Source organism: Ictidomys tridecemlineatus, chromosome 11, assembly GCF_052094955.1.
Source record: "Ictidomys tridecemlineatus isolate mIctTri1 chromosome 11, mIctTri1.hap1, whole genome shotgun sequence".
Classification (NCBI taxonomy): domain Eukaryota; kingdom Metazoa; phylum Chordata; class Mammalia; order Rodentia; family Sciuridae; genus Ictidomys; species Ictidomys tridecemlineatus.
In genome coordinates, this window is record NC_135487.1 from 52,177,503 (window position 1) to 52,197,511 (window position 20,009).

The following is a 20,009-nucleotide window of genomic DNA, read 5'->3' on the forward strand; positions in this document are numbered from 1 at the left end:
TGTAGTGGGCACTTGGAAATTATCTAGGGTGAGTAAAAAAAAGGCAAGTTCACGGGATTAAATGAACAAATAAACGACTAGCATAGTCCTGGAACATAGAACTTACTAGTATAGTCCCAGAACATTTGCTGAAAGCTTGTTGAACCTAAGAAAGGTTTTTGAACCCCACGTCCAAGACCCTATATGCCTAAGCCATCTGGTAGGTATCCCTCCCACCCAATGTGTTGCTAAAGGTGCAGCAAGAAAAGGAGTTTTCTTTGAGCTGTTCTGGAATCTGTTTTTAGATTACATGAACTTAAAATTCAGGTTCTGTTATTAAAAGACAAACAAATACTATTAGAAGACATTGTCATTTTCTGACACTGTGTCTTAAGTCATCTCAGATTATTTAGGGGGAGTTCATTTGGAAATGAGATTTTTTTCTGATTTTTATTCAAAGTTATTCCCAGAATCAGTTGAATCCAAGGTGTTTTCTTTTGAAATTTGGAATCATTCATTTCTAACCAGTAGTGATGCTATGCTGCATGTTAGGTAATGGCTGGATGAACAGAAACAAATTTCAGTCAAGTATCATCTTGCTTGGTTGATTCATAACCCTCCAACAGTAACAGTGCCTCTCTCTTACACAGTTCATTGCCTTTTAAGGCAGACTGCTTCATTGTTGAAAGAAAAGATCTTCTCTGTTAAACTAAATATGTAATTTTTTGTCCTTGGTTGTGATTTTGTTCTTCAAAGGATGAACAAAGGAAAAGTTTCCTCCTTTGCCAACTGGTTTTCCATAGAGCAGATGGATTTCAACTCAGAGTTTATTGTGCAGAATATTTATTAAGGAGTGACCTTGGGCTTAATACCTATGGGATGGGGTGAGCAGAGGCAGAAATTGGACTGTTTAATATGTCCAGCAACAGCCTGAGCTAATCATAGGAGATCTATGAAGCCAGAAAATGATCCTTCAGTTTACCTTGAGTTTGGCTGAGATGAAAAACCTTTTTACTGCTGTATCAGTTATACCTCTCCTAGGGGCCACCCTAGGAAGGGATGTGACCTTGAGCAAGGTAGCTTTCTGTAGCTGAGGCAGACCTTGTGCTGGCAGTTGAAGGCTATCAGTATTCCTCCTAGCAGTTTATGCAAGGAACCTTAGGAAGGGAAATCCGCACTTTGGTGTCCACCACAAATTCCTGGATCTGACATAGAGCCTGATTATCATTGCCATTCAATAAATGCTTGCAAATGAGTAAAGAAACGTGAATGAGACCAGGCCAAGGAAAGAGCTCTGTGGCACATCACCTCACTCTAGCGAGGTTACTCATCCATATTTTAGGCATCTTGTTCACCACTCAGTGACTCACCCAACTGAGCCCTCTTCCCCGCCTCTTTTTCTTTTCTTTTTTTTTTTTTTTAATTCTACTCAAACCAGTAATGCAATGCTGAATTTGAGAGACCTGGAATGTCTGCAGCATTTCCTGGATCTACCAGATCAGAAGCCCCATTAGAGAGAGTGATGGGTTTACTTTGCCCTGGCATGTTCTTTGCATTGGCACCTAGGATTACCACCTTCATTTCCAAGTTCTTACTGGCCCATCTGTTTAAATAATTGGCTCTAAAACTTTAGGTTACTAGGAGACAGCAATGTGGTAGCATAAAAAGCAAAGAACATGAATTCAGGCAGACCTGGGCCCCAGGCCAGAACTGTCTTATTCTACCTTATATGCAAGCCCCATAACTGCTCTGCAGCTTTATTTTCTTACCTGTAAAGAGCTAGGATGATAACAGTCCTGAGGGAATTTTTTTTACAGATTTCATAGGTCTATGCCAAAGGTAAAGCACTTGGGTAGTTATCAATGATTAAATGAGTGAAGCACTCAGAGTATCCTAGTAATGGTAACTGACACTCTGCAGGCATTTGTTTCTTCATTACTAATCTACATATTTTTAAAAATCTTTTTCTCCCTATTTGAGGGTCTTGCTGTGCTTCCCCCACACCCCATCTCCTGCTCTAAAAACAACTCACTGTGTTTTCATGCCCTGGAATCTAATGTATATCTTGGGGTTTGAATTCAGTGAAAGGAGCCTGGGGATCTCTCGCCTGCCTTGAATTTTCATTCTTAACTCAATTTGACCCACCTTTAAGGGAAATTGTTTTTAATTCAGCTTTCTCCCATCTGGATATTTATGATTCATTTTTCTTTCAATACAGATAAAAACTACTTACCCCTAAAGGAACTGAGGTATAACAGGAAAGATGACAGATCTGAACCTGGCCTTTTGCTAGGTGTGCTGTTTAGGTGTCCTTTGACCAGTTTGAGTCCTGGATTTTCCCTCTCTAAAATGGGAATAACAAACACCTACAGATAGATGATTGTGATGTGTGTGTCTTTTTGATAGTATAATATAAACACCAATCCCCCAAAGAGAGAAGATAGAAACAGAGATGTGAGATGATGTCTTTTGCTTCCCGTTATCCCACACAGAGTAGGTGCAAAACTCTATTAAATCATCCGACAAATAGCTTTGTTCTTAAAGAGTAAAATTATTTTCTGAAAGGAACTAAATAAAATAATGGGTACAAGTACTCTCAAGTATATGCCTTTACAAAAGCAAACAAACAATAACGTCAGAATTCAACATATAATTGAATGGAATACAATTCTCTTTAAGGTAATTTGAGAGAAATGAAAACAGGTACTTATTCCAGTTGTGTTACAATTACTCAAACAAGTGAGCTCTACTCCTTCTTAGCTGGTGATCCTAGGCACATTACAAAATCATTGCCTTGGCTTCTTTATCTGTAAATGGAAAGAATTCCCATGCTTATTTCATATTGCTACTTTGAGGATTGAATGAGTTAATAAATATGTACATGTATTTATTATATTTATAAATATTTACATATAATAAATACTCAGTATATTCAGAGATTATCTCATCAGAATTGTCTGCAGACACTCTAGGTCAAATTTTTTAAAATTATCATTAATAGTGGTAAATTAGGTAAGCCAAACATCCAAAAGTCATTTGGCTCCACTATCAGTAATTAATTATCCTAAGCATTATTAAGCATCAAACTGAGAAAATACGTAACCTTTCAGCAATGCCTATGAACTGATTTTAAAGGAAATTCCTTTCTTAAGTCATTTGAGTAACATCTACATCCCCTGAATCAGTGTGGTGCTTCTTTCTGGAAGAAAATTTCTGTGTCATGTATGCCCCCACCAAATTTGTTTCATGGAGAATGGACTTTCTTACTCCCCTTCAAGTTATTTCACCATATATTTGTTGAATCCCTTCCATGCATGGGGACCTGAGAGCCTGTAACAGAAATATTGAACAATATGTCTAACCTTCTTACCAAAAAAAAAAAAAATTACCAGAAAACAACCTATAACTAATATTACTAGCACGACACAGAAGCTGAAAATCCCCTTGTGGCCCAAACCCCTGCCTGCCTTCCCCCTCTGGCCTCCTTTCTGCATCTCCCTGCTTTCTCACCCTTCCCAGGGTCTTACATGTAGACATCTGCATTTCTTCTGGAACCCACTGACACATCTGTAACCATGTGCTGTGCTCACTAGGTACTTAGAACCCTGTGGCTCCTGCAGTTTTCATGGAAGTAAAAAAACAAATGCTATGGTTTAAGTCTTTTTGCAATCATTTCCCTTCCTCATATGCTGCTACTGACCCTTGGTTCTGTGAGCCATAAACACCGCCGGCTTACCTTGAGAAGTTGTGTTTTACCCAAAAGTGTTTAGTTCTTCATTGATTAAGTTTTGCTCAGGAGTAAGTCTGGACCCTTTACATTCTGACTCAGCACTTTGACTCAGCTATTGGCTCCGTTTAGGAAAAGGAAAGTTTATTTGCTCACCCTAAATATTATGCATACAGTTTCTGAGTACTCACAACCCTTCGAGTGCTACTGATGGATGTCCAGCATCCCACAGTCCCAACTCTGCAGCCCACCTCCTGGCCCTTCCCCCCCAGACAATCACAGATGCTCCTTTCTACAGCACTTCATGTTTCAGCCCTTGTAACAGGAGAACCAGGCTACTGACCAGGTCTGCTGTTAGGTCATATGTGATTTCTAATTTGTTAAAATTCGCTCATTTTATATTCAGACTTCATGCACCTTTGTTTCAAATGTTAAAGAATGACAACTCATTTTTTATGTGACTTATATTTCCATTACCCCAAACAATGAATCAGTCAGCAAGTACTTTTTATGTCAGTGGTAGGTTGTAATCATGCTTTTATGTGTTTGATCATGTCATGATCAAAAAGATGAAATGAGCAGCAGCACTCTTAAAGAGCAGGCCTGTGATGATTTGTAGCCCTATTTTGCAAAGAAACCAGCCTCTTGGATACCAACACTGATCAAGAGGTTATTAAAAGTTTGAGGAACCAGGACTGGAACTCCCGTATCTATCCCCTTTCTGCCTAGGGAAAACACAATGTGTTTTCCCATCCACCAAGGTGGGGTCTAGGATTCAGTTACCTTTCAGATCGGGCTCTGCTGTGTTCTCTGGCCTAATGGTCTCTTTGGAAAGCTCTCTGCTGTCAGGCTGACTGGGTATAAGGCAAGAGTACCAAGAAGGAGAGCATTTCCTTTGAAGCTCAAGGGCAAATAGGAAGAAACAGGCTTTTGAATCAAATCCGTGTCTTATTATCTGCATATCCTGGAAAGTTCCTTAACTCAGAGGATCCAATTCCAAGTATGTAAAATGGGAACAATAGTTATGGACCGTCCCAGGGTCAATGGCAGAAAGATGGGAATGGTGTTGCACAAGGCCCCCGTGCCTTGTCACTCAGGGGAGGCCCATTCACTGTCACTTCCCTTTTAGCGGCACCCTCCAGCTGAGAGACCTTGTGGGAGGCAGAAGGAAAATAAAAATAGTGAGGGAGGAATTGAGCGAAGTCAAGAGGAAGGCTGAGAGAAAAGATGTGAGAGTAGGAGGCACCCTATTCTGGTGTGTAGGCTAGTGCCTCCTCCCCTGCCCTGTAAAATGCAGTGATAGGAGGAATTAAGGAACTTGATGTTGAGTTCTGAAGGAGTAATTAGTTTTAATATTGTTTCCTGGAGAATTGCAATCCATAACAGAGTTATTTATCCAAAAACTCTGAGAAGGGGGAAAAAACTTTGAACTGGAGACAGTCTGGTGCTGTTTGTTCCAGGTGGCCCACCCACCCTGCCACCCCCAAATTGGCCTGCCAGAGAGCAAAATCCATGCATTTGCTGCTGCTTGGTAACACCACCCCCTTTCCTGTCCTCGCTTTGGCAGAAGGTTCAGCACCCCGTTGAGTTCAGTAAAAACAAGGAGTCATCAGTCGGGGAGGAGAGCTCCCATCTCCTACACACCAGCACTCTCTCCCCGCAGAAACACTTTGGTGGTGCAAGGAGTGGCTATTATACTGCACGCATGCTCCTGGTGACTGCTCAGCCCCTGAAATCATATGTAGCCAGGCCGTAGGCAGGGTGCAGCTTTGGTTCTACACATCAGGAAAGCTGTACAGGGCAACCATGATTTGAGTTGGTCTAGACCGGGCATATAAGTGTCATACGAGCTGCCACTTCCTCCTCCAAACACTCAGCAGACCTCGAAGCTAGAGGTAGTTTGAGAATCCCCCTCTACAATGAGCTACAAGCCATTGGACCAAAATCAGCCATTATTAGCATCTGACATGAAACTTTTCTTTTCCCCCTAGACCTTATAGAAAGGATAGATAGGAAAAATGGGTGGAAACTTTCTTTTTCAAAATATATTGTTCCTTTCCCTATATTTTAAAAAACCACAGACTGGCTGCAAAAGTATTAGTTATGTCTAATACACATTGGCTCTCTCCTTCGTTACTTAATGTATTTTTCTGGGAGAATTCTTTGTTGCTTCCATTTTCTGACCTCTAAAATCGCAGTATCATTTTCCAAATCTTCCATGTCCACCTTACTTTGATAAGAAGACATGGTTGAGTTTTTGTATGTTTTGATCTCCTTGAAAATGAATGCGTAACACACTCAGTATTCAATCTGGAGCCCCTTAGTCATTACTTCCCCAGCTAACATTGGTTGTGGTTTCTGAGTACAAATACTATGTATTTGTTCCCCCATGTGAGGTGTAAAGAGGCAGATTTTCCTTCTTTAACTCCCAATTCTTGAGTTCTACTGCTTCAGGCAAACTGACCTCATTTATGGGGTTCAATCAGAGTGGTTCATGACCACACTTAATTTCTGTCACCAGCTTAAAATGAATGAGACTACATATATATATACAATATTGACCCAAAAAATATTAGAGTAGCCTCACCAGAACAGCAAATTCTCAACTGACATGCTCTTAATTATGATGTCAATTGTAATATTTAAAAAGGCTAAGTTTTATATCTCTATTTTGATTGAGTTAGTCCTTCTGATATGGAGTTTAGAATTTGAAACTATTCTTTAGCATCTCATGGCCATAATCAGAGCAGAATGAGCTCTGTAAAAAAAGAAATCAATGTGAAAAATACATTTTTAACACAAGAGTAAAGAATGAACAATTCATTGAATATTGGGTGTTTGACAACCCTTTCTGCACTCAGAAGTTGTAGGTTCTTAGCTGTTTCTCTGAGTGGCTATTTCCTCTAGAGCTCACAACATTGGAGGACACATAGTAGGTGCTTTAAATACTCCCCTTTGATTGATTGGGTGGACGAATGCTCTTCACCATGGAAAATTACCCGGAACTTGGTGGCTAGTCAGAAAATAGTACAACTTATAATCTTCATGTTATTTTATAAAAGGAGCAAATTATGGTTCTCAATCTCTTAGCTCTCTTCCTCTTCAACTCCACAAGTTTCTTTCTCCTTTACTGGAGATTTGAACAATATGGGTAAAAACTTCCTGTTTTTCTTCTCTTAAAATTTGCAGGTAATTTAAAAATGTTTATTAATGTATTTGTCTACCACCACCCCTTACCATGGGTCCTAGTTTTTGTTTTAACACTCTCTTTCCTTCATAATCTGATAAAATGTCTCAGATTTTTTTGTCACTTTGACATCCTTGACCCTAAGGTCAAAAATCTATGATTATGTTTCTTATGCTGATTTTCATACTAAAGGATTTCTATAAATGTACAAATAATAGTATAAAATAAGTATGACAGGGTAGGAAAGAAGTATCTATCTTTTTGCCCTCTAAATATTTAGATATGTCAGAAATCTATAGCAATGACTATAATTTTAATTGTTTTATTAAAAAACTCAGAGTGTGAATTACCCACACTAATGATATAAAATTTTTTCCATAAACTGGGGAAAATGTCATTCCTACACAGAGTGAAGTTGACATTTTTTTCTTATCTCTCACATCTGTCTGAAAGAGAGTCTCTAACTGCCCCTGGACCCTATCTGCATCAGGGCCAGCACAGAGCCCGAGTTGCTTGTCCTGAAGTGGACAGCAGAGATGGAAGTGAGATGCACTGACCTCATTCTGTTGCTCATTTAAAACTCCCTTTCTACCTCCTAACCTACTGGAAACCCCTTTTTATATATTATATTATTTTTAAACATGGTATATTGGGGAATCCTGCTGTATCCATGTATTTTCAGATTTATTTTTTGTTTTGTTTTATCTATGCCTCTTCTCAGTAGCTGCTTGTTACTGAACATCCATACTGGAGAATCCCTGATAAGCAGCAGCAATGAGCTGCTTCAGAAGAGAGTAAACCAAACTCTTTAAGTAGCTTTCCCAACCCTCATGGTCAGGTCACACCCAGTCCCCAAGACTAATACCTGCAATTCTTCCTGCTTATTTCCATCCTCCTGGCTCCCCAGCAGGACGCTCTTCCCCCAGATAGCTGCATTTTGACCACCCTCAACAACGTCAGGTCACCTTCTCAACCTTTGCCCTGGCATTTCCAAACTGCTTTATTTGCTTTGCTTATAAAAATTGCATGTATCACCGGGCACGGTGCAGCACACCTGTAATCCCAGTGACTCAGGAAGCTGAGGCAGGGGAATCACAAGTTCAAGGCCAGTCTCAGCAACTTAGTGAGGCCCTAAGCAACTTAGTGAGAGCCCATCTCAAAATAAAATATAAAAAGGATATGTGGCTCAGTGGTTAAGCACCCCTGGGTTCAATCCCTGGTATGGAAAAAGAAAATCCTTATTTAACATAAATACTTTGCTTATTTATTCCATTTATTATTTACTTGTGATCTGTGTCCTCTTAGTCCTTTAAAAGTAATCTCAATGGAGTCTTTTTGTTGTTTTTGTTTTTCACCAATGTGCCTACAACAGTGTCTCATATTGATTATGTGCTCAATAAATATCTACTAATGGCTTAATAAATGAATAAATAATACATTTGCGCTCTGTGAACACCTAACTAGCCATAAATAACTCATAGGAAGTGATTATTTTATAATAGAATCTCATTAGTTATAATAAAAATTCAGAATACAGCCATCCCATTATTTTTAGGTTATGCAATTGCAGCTCTTAAAAGGGCTTTCAGATTGAACTTGACTTTTTAGGTCTCGATTCTACTCTCTGACGCTCAATGCCAAAAACCCTCATGGGCAGCTCAGGTCTTATTAAGCTGTTAAATGTCAGGAATGTACTCAGAGCACAAACCCTCATGTAAGGGTCATCAAAATTCTGGTGTATATTTCCTTAATATTCTACTGTTAGCTTTGGCTCTGGTTTTAAACAGAATCCAATTTTAAATGTTGCTGATTTCTAGCCCCTCGTGCAAAAACATAGGCTTTGACAAAACCTAATTTGTAGAAATGCTTGCCCCTTACCAAGTTTCCTGGAGCAGTAACCCAGTCAGAAAGAAATTTTGGCTCTGTTAAGGGCAGGAAATTTTGGCTCTGTGGGTTCTTTGGAAAATTCTTGATCAAAGAAGGAGATGCCCTTCAACAAGACTTGCAAGTTCGGAATTGTGGTTTTTATTTGTTTGTTTGTTTGGTGCTGGGAATTGAATCAAGGAGTGTTTTATCACTGAGCCACATCCCCAGCCCTTTTTATTTTTTATTTTGAGACAAGGTCTCACTAATTGCCTAAGGCCTCACAAGTTGTTAAAGCTGGCCTTGAACTTGAGATCCTCCTGTCTCAATCTACTGAATTGCTGGAAATATGGGCATATGCCACTGCACCAGGTGGTAACTATGTTTTCTTAGGGCATCACATGAAAAAATCCCTGTTCTTAGAGATCATGCAGTGGTCATGTTTTAGGTAAATGCATTGTCCAATCTAAAAATTTACTTATTCTATCTTTATTTAAAAGTGAACCTGGAAGTAAATATTTCTTCAATTCTCTTTTTTTCCCATAATTAAAAATAAACTCTAATGCTGTTAGAGTACTTTAATTTTTATTTTTTAATATTTTTATTTTTAATTGGTGCATATTAAATATACAAAATAGTGAGTTTCATCATGGCATACTTATATATACATAAAAGTATAACCAATTTCACTCCCAAATACCTCCCCTTGCTTCTTTTTTCCTTCCCCTGTTTCCCTACCTCTACCCTAAGGGTGTCCCTTCTATTTTCATGGAAATTAGTATAAAGGTTCCTCAAAAATCCAAAAATAGAACTGCCACATGATCCAACTATTGCACCCTATGGTATTTATCTAAAAGAATTAAGGTCAGCATACTTTAGAAATACACGCATACTCTTGTTTATCACAGCACAATTCACGATAGCCCCATAATAGAATAAGCCTAGGTGTCCTTCAACAAATGCATGGATAAAGAAAATGTGACATATATTCAGTGGAGCTTTATTCAGCCATAAAGAAGAATGAAATTATGTTACCTGCAGGAAATTAGATGAAACTGGAGATCATAATTTTGAGCAAAATAAGTCAAATTCAGAATTTTGTGTTTTTTTCATGTTAGCTCATTTTAAATCAAGAAATATTTTTGTTTTCCCATAAAGAGAATTGTCATGCTTTGTTTTCTTTTTCCTTTTTTTTAACATTCTGAAGAAACCCTTAAATTAAGAGGCCATTGACTAAGTGTAGGTAGCTGCTAATAAAACAAAACAACATGTTGAATAAAGATGGTTTCAGACATCATGCATTGTGGGATTGAAAGATACAGAGAGAAGGGCAGGGCCCCTTATCATTTATGTGCTCATGTTTATTCTTTGGATGTTAATTAAATGAAGTGTATTTAGTTAGACAAAAGACTGAAAATTATATTTTATCATTAAGAGTTTAATCCCAAAGACTGAAAGCCTGCCTCTAAACACAAGTTCACGCTCCAAGTAGCTTGTTCTCTGACACCTGCTACTATAAATATGATCTGTTTAATTCCTTCATTGGAAGGATACAAGTGTATTTTCCAGACTCTATAATCTCTGAGTATTCGCTCCATTGTTTTTAGATCACAAAGGTGATAAGACCCTGAAAGTGGGTTCAGTGTCCTTAGGGGACATGGCTAGACTAGTCTCTCTGGGGTTAGATAATCTGGGATCCAGTCACAGCCATGTTCCTTTGTAGTTATGCGACCTTGGAATTCCTCTGAGCCTCCTTTTCTTCATGGATAAATTAGAGACAATATAATGACACCAACCAACCACACCAAGTAAAACAATAGCAAATTCTTATGGAATTTTAACAATCAGTGTCATCCATGTTTTTAATCCTTACCCCAACCCTACAAGAGCAATCTTACTATAGGATTACCCCTACTGTAGAAAATGCATAATGGAAGTACACTGTGACTTAGCCAAAAGCATCCAGAAAATTAAGGGTTGAGTTAATTTGAATACATAAAACCTCACATCCTCCTTCCACCATGACAACCCCTTACAGGTTATTTGATTTTAACTTCCAAATTATTATTTGTAGATTAAGAGCCTGGATCTTGTTAATAATTTTCATTTCTCTGTGCTACTTACCAAGCATCTGCCTTTGAAAGTGGCCTCAAGGATATGGCCCTCTCTCAGTTCTCAGCTGCTCTGCAGCATGCATATTTGCTATAAAGAAAATTCCACCCTGGAGATCTGATCACATAATTCCATACTAATGTCTGCGTGAAGCTATGTCACTTTCTTGGAGCTTTTGTAACATATGTTAGCACCTAAGGTCACTAATGGGCAGAGAAATTAACAATTAAGTGGGAGCTAAGTGAAATATTTATAGGAGCTGGTGAAGGAACCATTACAAATGGGGTCACGTGCCTTGTGTCATTTACAATTCAGCCTTATTCCAGAGAGCAATTCATCTTGCCATATATCAAAAGGCTATGCTTCAAACATTTGTATAATGTTTTAATGGCCCTCAAAAGTGAATTCAGCAACATATTTTGAGTGCCTACTATGTACCTAGCACCATGTTTGGGGCTAAAGAGGGTTCATTTGTAACATTACAGTGAGTTAATAATTGAGTAGAGACATCTAAATGATACAGAACAAAACAAGAACTGGGAAAATATGGTAGCAATGTGTACCTTTGTTTTCCCAAAGGCTAATAAATGCCTAGCAAATAGAAAGGCCTTCAATGTTTATTTATTGTTTTAAAGAAAAAGAATATGCTACCATCAAGCGAGAGTAGGGGACAATTTATTCTGACTGGGAGGCTTAGAAAAAGATCTCATGAGAGAAATGTGACTGGGTTTGGAGAATGAATAAGATTTTGACGGGGGAGAAGGACAAGGCTTGGAAGGCAGAAGCAGTGTGGACAAAAGGCAAGAAAGGGGCCTGGATATAGCTCAATTTGTAGAATGCTTGCCTCACATGCACAAGGCCCTGGGTTCAAACCCTAGCACCACCAAAAAAAAAAAAAAAAAAAAAAAGGCAAGGGAGCCTGTGAGTGCTGTCTTTGTCTGGAGGGGTCAAGGAGAGCTACAGCTACACATGGGCCTCATAGAAAGCCCACAGAGGAAGGTGAGGCTGTGATGGCAAACTGCAGACCACAGGAAGGCCTTCAGAGCCCTGAACAGGGTTCCCATTGTATTCTCTGGCTTTTGAAGAAAGGGGTAATGCATTAGCTTCTGTTTCTGGAAAATGATTCTGGGGATAGTGTAAAGAATGGATTAGGAGATAAAACAGGAAATAAGATCAGCACCAACTAAGAAGTGTGTGTGGGAGACTACTGGAGTCCACAGTCAGCAAGAAACAATGAGGGCCTTGCTAAGGCAGTTGCTGAGGAAATGAGAGGATTGACTCTCTAGGAAGTGTCCGTAGGCCAGGTGTGGGCATGGCTGTAATCCCAGTGCCTCTGGAGGCTATGATAGGAGGATCACAAGTTCAAAGCCAGCCTCAGCAACTTATCAAAGCCCTAAGAAACTTAGGGAGATGAGACCCTGTCTCAAAATAAAATAGAAAGGGCTGGGAATGCTGCTCATTGGTTAAGTGCCCCTGGGTTCAATCCTTGGAACAAAAAAAATTAAAAAGAGTCCATGGAGTGGTGGGGAGAATGAAAGATAGCTTCAAAGACTCCATGGCTCTAGCCAGAGCAGCTTGAGAAAACGTAAGTACCAGGTTTTCTAGGAAGACTAGAGTTTCTGGGAAAGTCATCTTGTAGTTTCATGACCAGATCTGGCTGCAATACATAAATGGCATTTCCTAACCACTTTCAATATGACAAGAGCTACTTCTATTTTCAGGGCACAAATCTGTTTGATAAAATAAACTATTCAAAAGAAAACTCAGAATGTGCTCCAGTGAAGGCCATACCTTTTGCCCTCTGAAGTTTGAACTAAAAACAGCAGCCTAGAAATGACCATATCAGACACAGAGGAAGTATGTACAGAAGCAGTGCCTTACAGAGCGGTCTTGTGAGGTCATTCTGAGCCTTGGGTATTTCTTCTAGAAGATACATGTTACCTCTCTCATTTTCTCTTTATTTTTCCTCCCCATGCCTTCGCTTTTAGAGGAAAAGTCCGGTAAGAAATAAGAAGTCTTTTCCATGTTTTGGCCAAATATTATTAATTCTGTTCACTGTCAGCATCTGCATATCTAATGACTGTGTTATATACCTAAACAAGTTTGAATTTGAAAACAAACCTTTTGAACCAGGAAAAGATCTAATTACACCACCTGGGGAAAAAAAGGAAGTTGGTTGCTTAGTGATTTTGCAACCCTGTTATTAAGGGCCATGGGTAATTTTGTGAAGATTCACCTCTGTTTCAGTCACAGGCATGTGATCAAATAAATATTGTAGGTGCTACGGTTTCTTTATTGCAGCTTCCACTTAAATTAGTCAAACTACACATACATACCGTGAGTTAGGCAAATATTTTTTAAGTTGATTTTTTTGTTTAATGTACAACATGTAGCAACCTGAATGGTCCTGAAGCTGGCCTGGGAAAAGGGAGTTTTAGGGAGTCTTGAAGGTTTTTTGTTAACTTGTTTCTGTTTTAGTAAATCAAAATATCCCCTCCTGGAATTGTTAGAGACTGAGAAAGAGAATCTTTATAAAATGTAAATCATCCCCTGCATGTTACTTTTTAGTGCCAAGGCTGATTTTTAATGACAGCACAAATTTGTTATGAGGTACCTACATCTTTTTATTTTAGAAAAACATGGAAAGATCTCAGGGTGGGAGGAGGGGCTTATGTTCTTTTCATTGCCTGTTTTATTGGGAACATGTTCCCAAGATACCAATGGTTGTCTGACACACATGACCACTACTGTAAAATGTAAAAATGTATTTTCATGTTAACAAACACCAAGAAGTGGTTGGTTGATTCTACCTAACTCACCTAAGTGGACACTGCAATAATTCTGTCACCTCTTAGCCGGCCGGCTGAACCATTCATGCCAGTCTCTATACCACATGCAGAATGCTGCACTTGAAGAAAGTCCCTGTGAAGTGGGCTGGAGAAATGGAAAGCACAAAAAGCATTGAGAAATGGGATTGAAATATTAAAATTTATCAAACTATGGGCCCACATCTTTTTTTTTTTTTCCAAAAACTAAAATGAGCGTCTATTGTTATAGTTACGATTTCGGTGATCACTAAGCTGAATGCCCACTTCTATAGTAACTGTCAACTATATGTCGCATGTTATGTGACAGTAAAACATGGCTGGTGTCCTTCAGTGACCTTTCCATATATATTGCCAATTTCATCTATTCTTCTTGATCCTGGATCACTCTTAGAATTAACCAAATTTGACCACTTCAAATTTGCCTGTTGTACTTTACAAATTCTCCATTCCTCATTGGTTTTACGCCTATTGTCCTTAAAGCAAATTTAGCAAGTACATCTTTTCATTCTCATCTGTGTGTCTTGTCCTCAAGAATGGGTCTTCCCCCACCCCCTTGCCATGTTTTTCTTTGGAAATCTCTGTCTTGTTGATGCCTTGGAATCTGAATGATACGTTGGTTAGTGGCCGGTTCTTTGTTTCATTTCCCACATGGAATTTCAGATCATCTAAAACATGATACAACAGGTATTCTCTGTGATCAGACTTGTAATATATGGGGACAAGGTTAAATACAGAAGAACAAGGACAATAGTGGCCCCAATAGGAGCTTGCTGGATAGTTTGTTCCCACCCAAGTGCATTTGAAAATAAATAGTACTGTTTGCTGGGATCATAATAATAAACTTAATTCTAACAATCTAATTCTTTCCTAGAAAATTCTGCAACATGAATCCCTTAATTTTCTGTGATCAAACCACATAAAAATGTTTGATGCTTTGTAGTTTATCACCCATTTTTCTCTGTTTCCCCAAAGCACTGAATTTAGCAAATGAAGATATTTCAAAATCTGAGGCTTGGTTATTTAGTGAATTTGTAAGCAAGACAAATGATGTTTAGTTACTTATAAGTTTCTCAAAATACTTGACCACCTTGGTTAAGACCAAGGTATCTCAGGGGTTGGGAGTGTAGCTTAGTGCTAGAGCACTTGTCTACCATGTGTGAAGCCCAGAGTTCGATCCCAGCACAGGACAAAAAAAAAAAAAAAAAAAGAAAGAGGAAAAAAATAAATGATTAAGGGAACCTAATTAACTGAATTTAAATAAGTGTTGTTGTCCAAAAATAATATTTTCTTTTACGGAGGGATATTCATATTGAAAATCATATAAATTTTGAGATAAACATGTTCTAGCTAAAGGAAGATCTTCATTCTAGTGACCAAATGATAAGTTAGCTGTTAACTCTTTCTTTATATTTTTAGAGTGGGTAATCTGGGAGTTGATCATCAAAACAAAAGTGCAAAGGAACATAAAAATGATTTTCTAGAATACACCAGAAACCCAAGAGAATTGAGCAACTAATGTTTAATTAGGAATGTAGGAAATCTGTTCAAAACACAAGTAGTCCAACTGCAAAGACTCTAAGCAATCAGGAATAGAGATGAAATAACAACAGCAGATCTTATGAGAACTGATTATGTGGGATACAAATGCCTGCAATCAGGGACAAATTGGCCACCTGCAGATTCCAAACAACTGAATAGGTGTTTTATTTGGTTGTGCAGTTTAAAACAATTTTAGCCTACATTTGAAAACTAGAACATTTCAAATTTTAAAAAAAAATTGGATATTCATCTTCTCTCCAAAGATCTAACAGCAGCCAGGCATAGTAGCACACACCTGTGATCCCATCAACTCGGGAAGCTGAGGCAGGAAGATTACAAGTTTGAAAAAAACCCAGGCAATTTAATAAGACCCTGCCTCAGAATAAAGAGAGAGAGAGAGAGAGAGAGAGAGAGAGAGAGAGAGGGGGAGGGAGGGAGGGAGGGAGGGAGGGAGATGTAGCTCAGTGGTAGAGCATATGTCTACCACATGGCCCTAGATTCAATCTCTAGTACCATTAAAAAAAATGTAAATAAATAAATAATCAAAAATAAAAACAAAAATAAGACCTAAGAGCACTAGGCCCACATTTGCACCTGGCAGATACTGGGTGCTCCTGAATAGTGGCCAGTTCCCCAGGACTTCGTGACCAGCCCTGCCTTGACACCCAGTACCATATATTCCTCCCCCTCTAGGCATTTGAGTCTTTAAGTCTTGACATAGATCCCTTAATTTTTAGAATAAATCAAGACCAAATACTAAATTTATTTTCTTCTATCTTTGATGCAAATTCTGTATGTCAGTAGAACAAAAACAAAATGCTAAATGCTTCGAAATTCTTGAGAAATGACAGGGGAAAGGGTAAAATAGAAATTTTAACAGACAAAGACCCCTCCCTCATGTCTAATAATAATTTGGCTCACCTTTTTGTCCAGCAGAGCTCTTCAGTGGTGATAATGTATGTAAAGTCCTTTCATTTTATTTCTGGAAAAGCTTTTCTTTTGAGGATTTCAGCTATCCCTTAATTGTAGAACTTCTGTGTCTGCATGTTGTATGACTTATACACGTGGCTTTTGGATTCATGTTAATCAAACAGTGCCCATGTGAATTTGAACATTCTAGTCTGATGAAAGAATTTGGAAGGACAGTTTCCAAAATGCTATTTCTTAAGAGGATCTTTTTCTAGGAAAATTATAAGTTTGAACTATTGATTTTAAATACAGGTTTTTATTTCATTAAAAATTAAGATACAACAATTTGAGTGGATCAATATGTTCAAAATTATTTTGAAAAGCTCTTTTATCATCTTACATTGATAATTTTCTTGTAGATAAGATTCTGACTCTCTATGGTTGAGATCTGCATTTCATATCACATTACTTCTTATAATTCTGTACTATAGGAACTGTGTCACATTTAGTCATCTATTTTGAAAGTTTGTCATGAAATTCCCACATGTGATTTTTGGTGGTGCTGCTGGGAATCGAACCCAGGGCCTGATGCATGCAAAGCAAGCACTCTACCAACTGAGTTATATCCTCAGCCCCCACATGTGCTTCTTTATAAAATAACTTTGGTCACCAACGAATCTTCCCCTGAAATAGTGAATATTCCTCAAAACATGATATAGGTTAGTCATAAGTGATCTTATTTAAATTCAAATACACAATTGATAAGTGACTTTTTTTCTAATTTTGCTTAAATTGCATTCATACAGACAGGTTTATAAGAAAAGTGGGATCAATAGGGAACAGTCCCTAGAAAATAGGGCAAATAATAAAGTCTAAATTGTTACAAGGAAAACTGACTAAAGTAAGTGTGTTTAAAGTCCTAGCCACTTATGAAACCGGTCTGAGAAATCACAGTTCCTGGATGTTAGCCTCAGTGATTCTCTGCTCTAGAAATCCTTCCACAAGGTCATACTTAAAAATCACCAAAAGAACAGAACAGAAGATCTGAGATCTAAATTCTGCCTCTGGTTCTGGGGTTTTACTAGCTGTGTGTCCTGGAACCTCCCTTTCCTCTCTGCATCATAAAAGTAGTGGATTAAATCCCCCTGGAGGCCTCCCAGATAAAAAGGCTACAGGCCTTTGTGTCCTGTCTGTTCTGAAAAGTAGCCAGCCTCCTCCTGTGAGCAGCCTCCTGTACCTCTCTTGTGTTGCTCTTGACCTGAGTTGTCTGAGGCCAGGAGTGAATCTGGTGAATCCTGGATTAGCCCATATTCACATCCGCAAACTTCTGCACATCTCTCTCCCCTCCCACACCCTAGTCACTCATGTTACTGCAAAAAGATCCTAAAGAGGGACAGTAATCAGGGGCTGTGGGGTAAATTGTTGGCAGCTACAGTCACAGTTGGAGGAAAGAGCGGTCATGTGTCTGCTTGTTTGTGTTTTCCAGACACGGTTGGGTCCACCCATGTTCTGTTGCTTAGCAGTTTTCCCTGTTTCTCCTGTGTTTATCAGGAGCTACTCATCTTCCCCATCACATGCCTACTCATGGGATGCCCACATCACCAGGCCAAGGACAGATACTTAGCAAAAAATAGAAGGTCCTCAGAAACACACATTCTAAATAGAACACTAGAAAGAAAAACGGAAGAAGAGGGCTCTCTACATTCCTCCTAATTTGTTTGGAAGCTCCCTTTTAGGCCCTAGTTATGGGAAATGCATCTGTGATGCTTGCTAACAACACCCAGTTGCACACAGGGAAACAGTCTTCCCTGCACTCTCTACTCTCTCAGACCTTCCTCTTCAAATAATCTGGAGAAAACTCCTTGTGGTAAGACATTAACACCATCAGTAAAGACTTTGTATGTTTCTGCCTTGTTCTTCCATGCACATAACTAAAGCTTGAACATCCCCATGAGCAAAGCTGTATCAGACAACAGTCCCTCTGTAAGGTTCTGTAAAGCCTTCTATGGTTTAAAGGAACCCTAAACACAATGCCTGCCTGTCTTTCTTTCTCTGGCCTGATTATTTGGGGTGTGTGTGTGGTGGCCATGTTGAAGTCTTGGATTGTCCACGCCTGTTGACTGATCCATCATTCTCTGACTAGGTGTCTGTTCTCTATTCCTTTTTGCTGATCACAGAGGCGCAGCCCGGTAAGAACTCTCAACATTTTACCTTAAACATGTATAGAGAAAATTGCTGCCAAGGCAAGGTGGCCAGGTTGGTTTCCCATTAAATTTATGATAACTCGGTGTGAATGAGGCAGATGAATTAGGTTTACTGGTTGTAATCCTCTGATTTTCTAAGTGTCAAGGGCATGTTTTAGAATTATCAGAGCATGTTTCCATAACAGAATAACTTGATACTTGGGAATCCTAACTCCTAGTGCTAAATTTAAAAAAATGTATTTGTATACATTGTGGTGTGTGTGTGTGTGTGTGTGTGTGTGTGTGTGTGTGTGTGTGTGTACATCTCCAAGGACTGCAGATTGGCCAGTAAGCCCCATAGAAATTGATAGTAATGTGATAATAAAGAATCATAAAACTATAAAGAAAGTAAAGAATCATTTTTTAAGCCATGTTGTTCTTAAGCCTGTGTTCAAAATATGTGCTTGGACCATAACTTACATACATTGATATACATACTTAGAATTTACATTTTGGGGTCAGACTTACTTTCAACTCAATACTCCTAGATTGTAGGATCACTCTAAATTTCATCACTGAAGACAATTCTGGAAGGTAGATCAAGGGTAGTTCACATTGATCTAGTGGAATCTCGTTTTCCTCAAGTTAAAGAACATGAAGAATGTAGAGCAATGACAAGAGCCTGATGTTTTTGAAATGAGTCCCCTCCACCCTGTCTACCTAGCCAGTCACTTTAAAGAGGAAATGAAACTGAAATCAACACCCTATGAAATATCCCTATGCCTGTGTCTGCTCAGCTAATTAGTTTGAGGCAAGTACCCTGCCCAGGTGATGCTGATGGTGTTCTGTTTACACTGCACACCTGAGGTTAAACATGGTGTCTGTAGGGACAGCTCTACACATGTGAGGATTCCAACCCAGCAGTCGGATGGTACATCAGATGAGGAAAAGAGTGGGTTTCGTTAATTGAAAAATAAAGAAAATGGATTCACAATATACATATAGCATCAATCACTGAAAGGAGGAAAATATGTTCATGCATTAAGAGGAGGTTTTTAAATCAATGGGCTTCTGTCCCGAGTGTGGTTTGGGTGATCACCCTAACCCTGTTGGAGATTTATCATGGTGACAAGTGTGCTGGATCCAGCTCACAGTGGGACTTTTTTTTCCATTGCTGTGGACTTGCTGCTGGTATTTTAAATATCTGTTCCTTTCCAAATTGATATTCCCTTATTGCTTCTAATTTCCAACCGACAGGGTTTTCTTGTATATTTCTTCCATCTCTGGCTTGTCCTTAACTTATGATCATTCATTCATGAGAAGTATTTAATAAAAGTGGTATAGGGACTGCTTCTCTAGTGACTTTCAGTAATAACTGATGAATACGAAAGAAGCTTTCTACCATTATTGTTTCTCGGATATTAACATTTTTAATAAAATGAATAGGACAGAGAGACCAAAGTACCTTCAGTCCGCCCTCTGGAATCTCCTAACAACTGGATATCAGTTCTCACAGAACTGGATGGGCGCTGTTCCCTCAATGCCAAACTTATTGATCTTGTATTTTGACTATTTAAATGAAAACTCCTTAAAACCTTATTTAATTCTCACTATCAAGAAGGTCTCTAACCCAGAAAAAACATTTTTAGCCTCATTTAAACAGTTGTTTGTCTACATACCCT

At 38.7% G+C, this 20,009-nt stretch overlaps 1 protein-coding gene across 23 annotated transcripts in view; it reads left to right on the plus strand.

The window, feature by feature from the left end:
• Positions 1–20,009, plus strand: part of Sgip1 (SH3GL interacting endocytic adaptor 1) — a 205,775-nt gene that overhangs the window by 110,624 nt on the left and 75,142 nt on the right. The window contains exons 9-10 of one of the 23 annotated variants that reach the window (XM_078026471.1): positions 12,857–12,868; positions 18,322–18,333. The exons of the other annotated variants lie outside the window; for them this stretch is intronic. Coding sequence (XP_077882597.1) covers positions 12,857–12,868; positions 18,322–18,333 — 24 coding nt within the window. The remainder of the gene's footprint in view (positions 1–12,856; positions 12,869–18,321; positions 18,334–20,009) is intronic. 23 annotated transcript variants of the gene reach the window in all.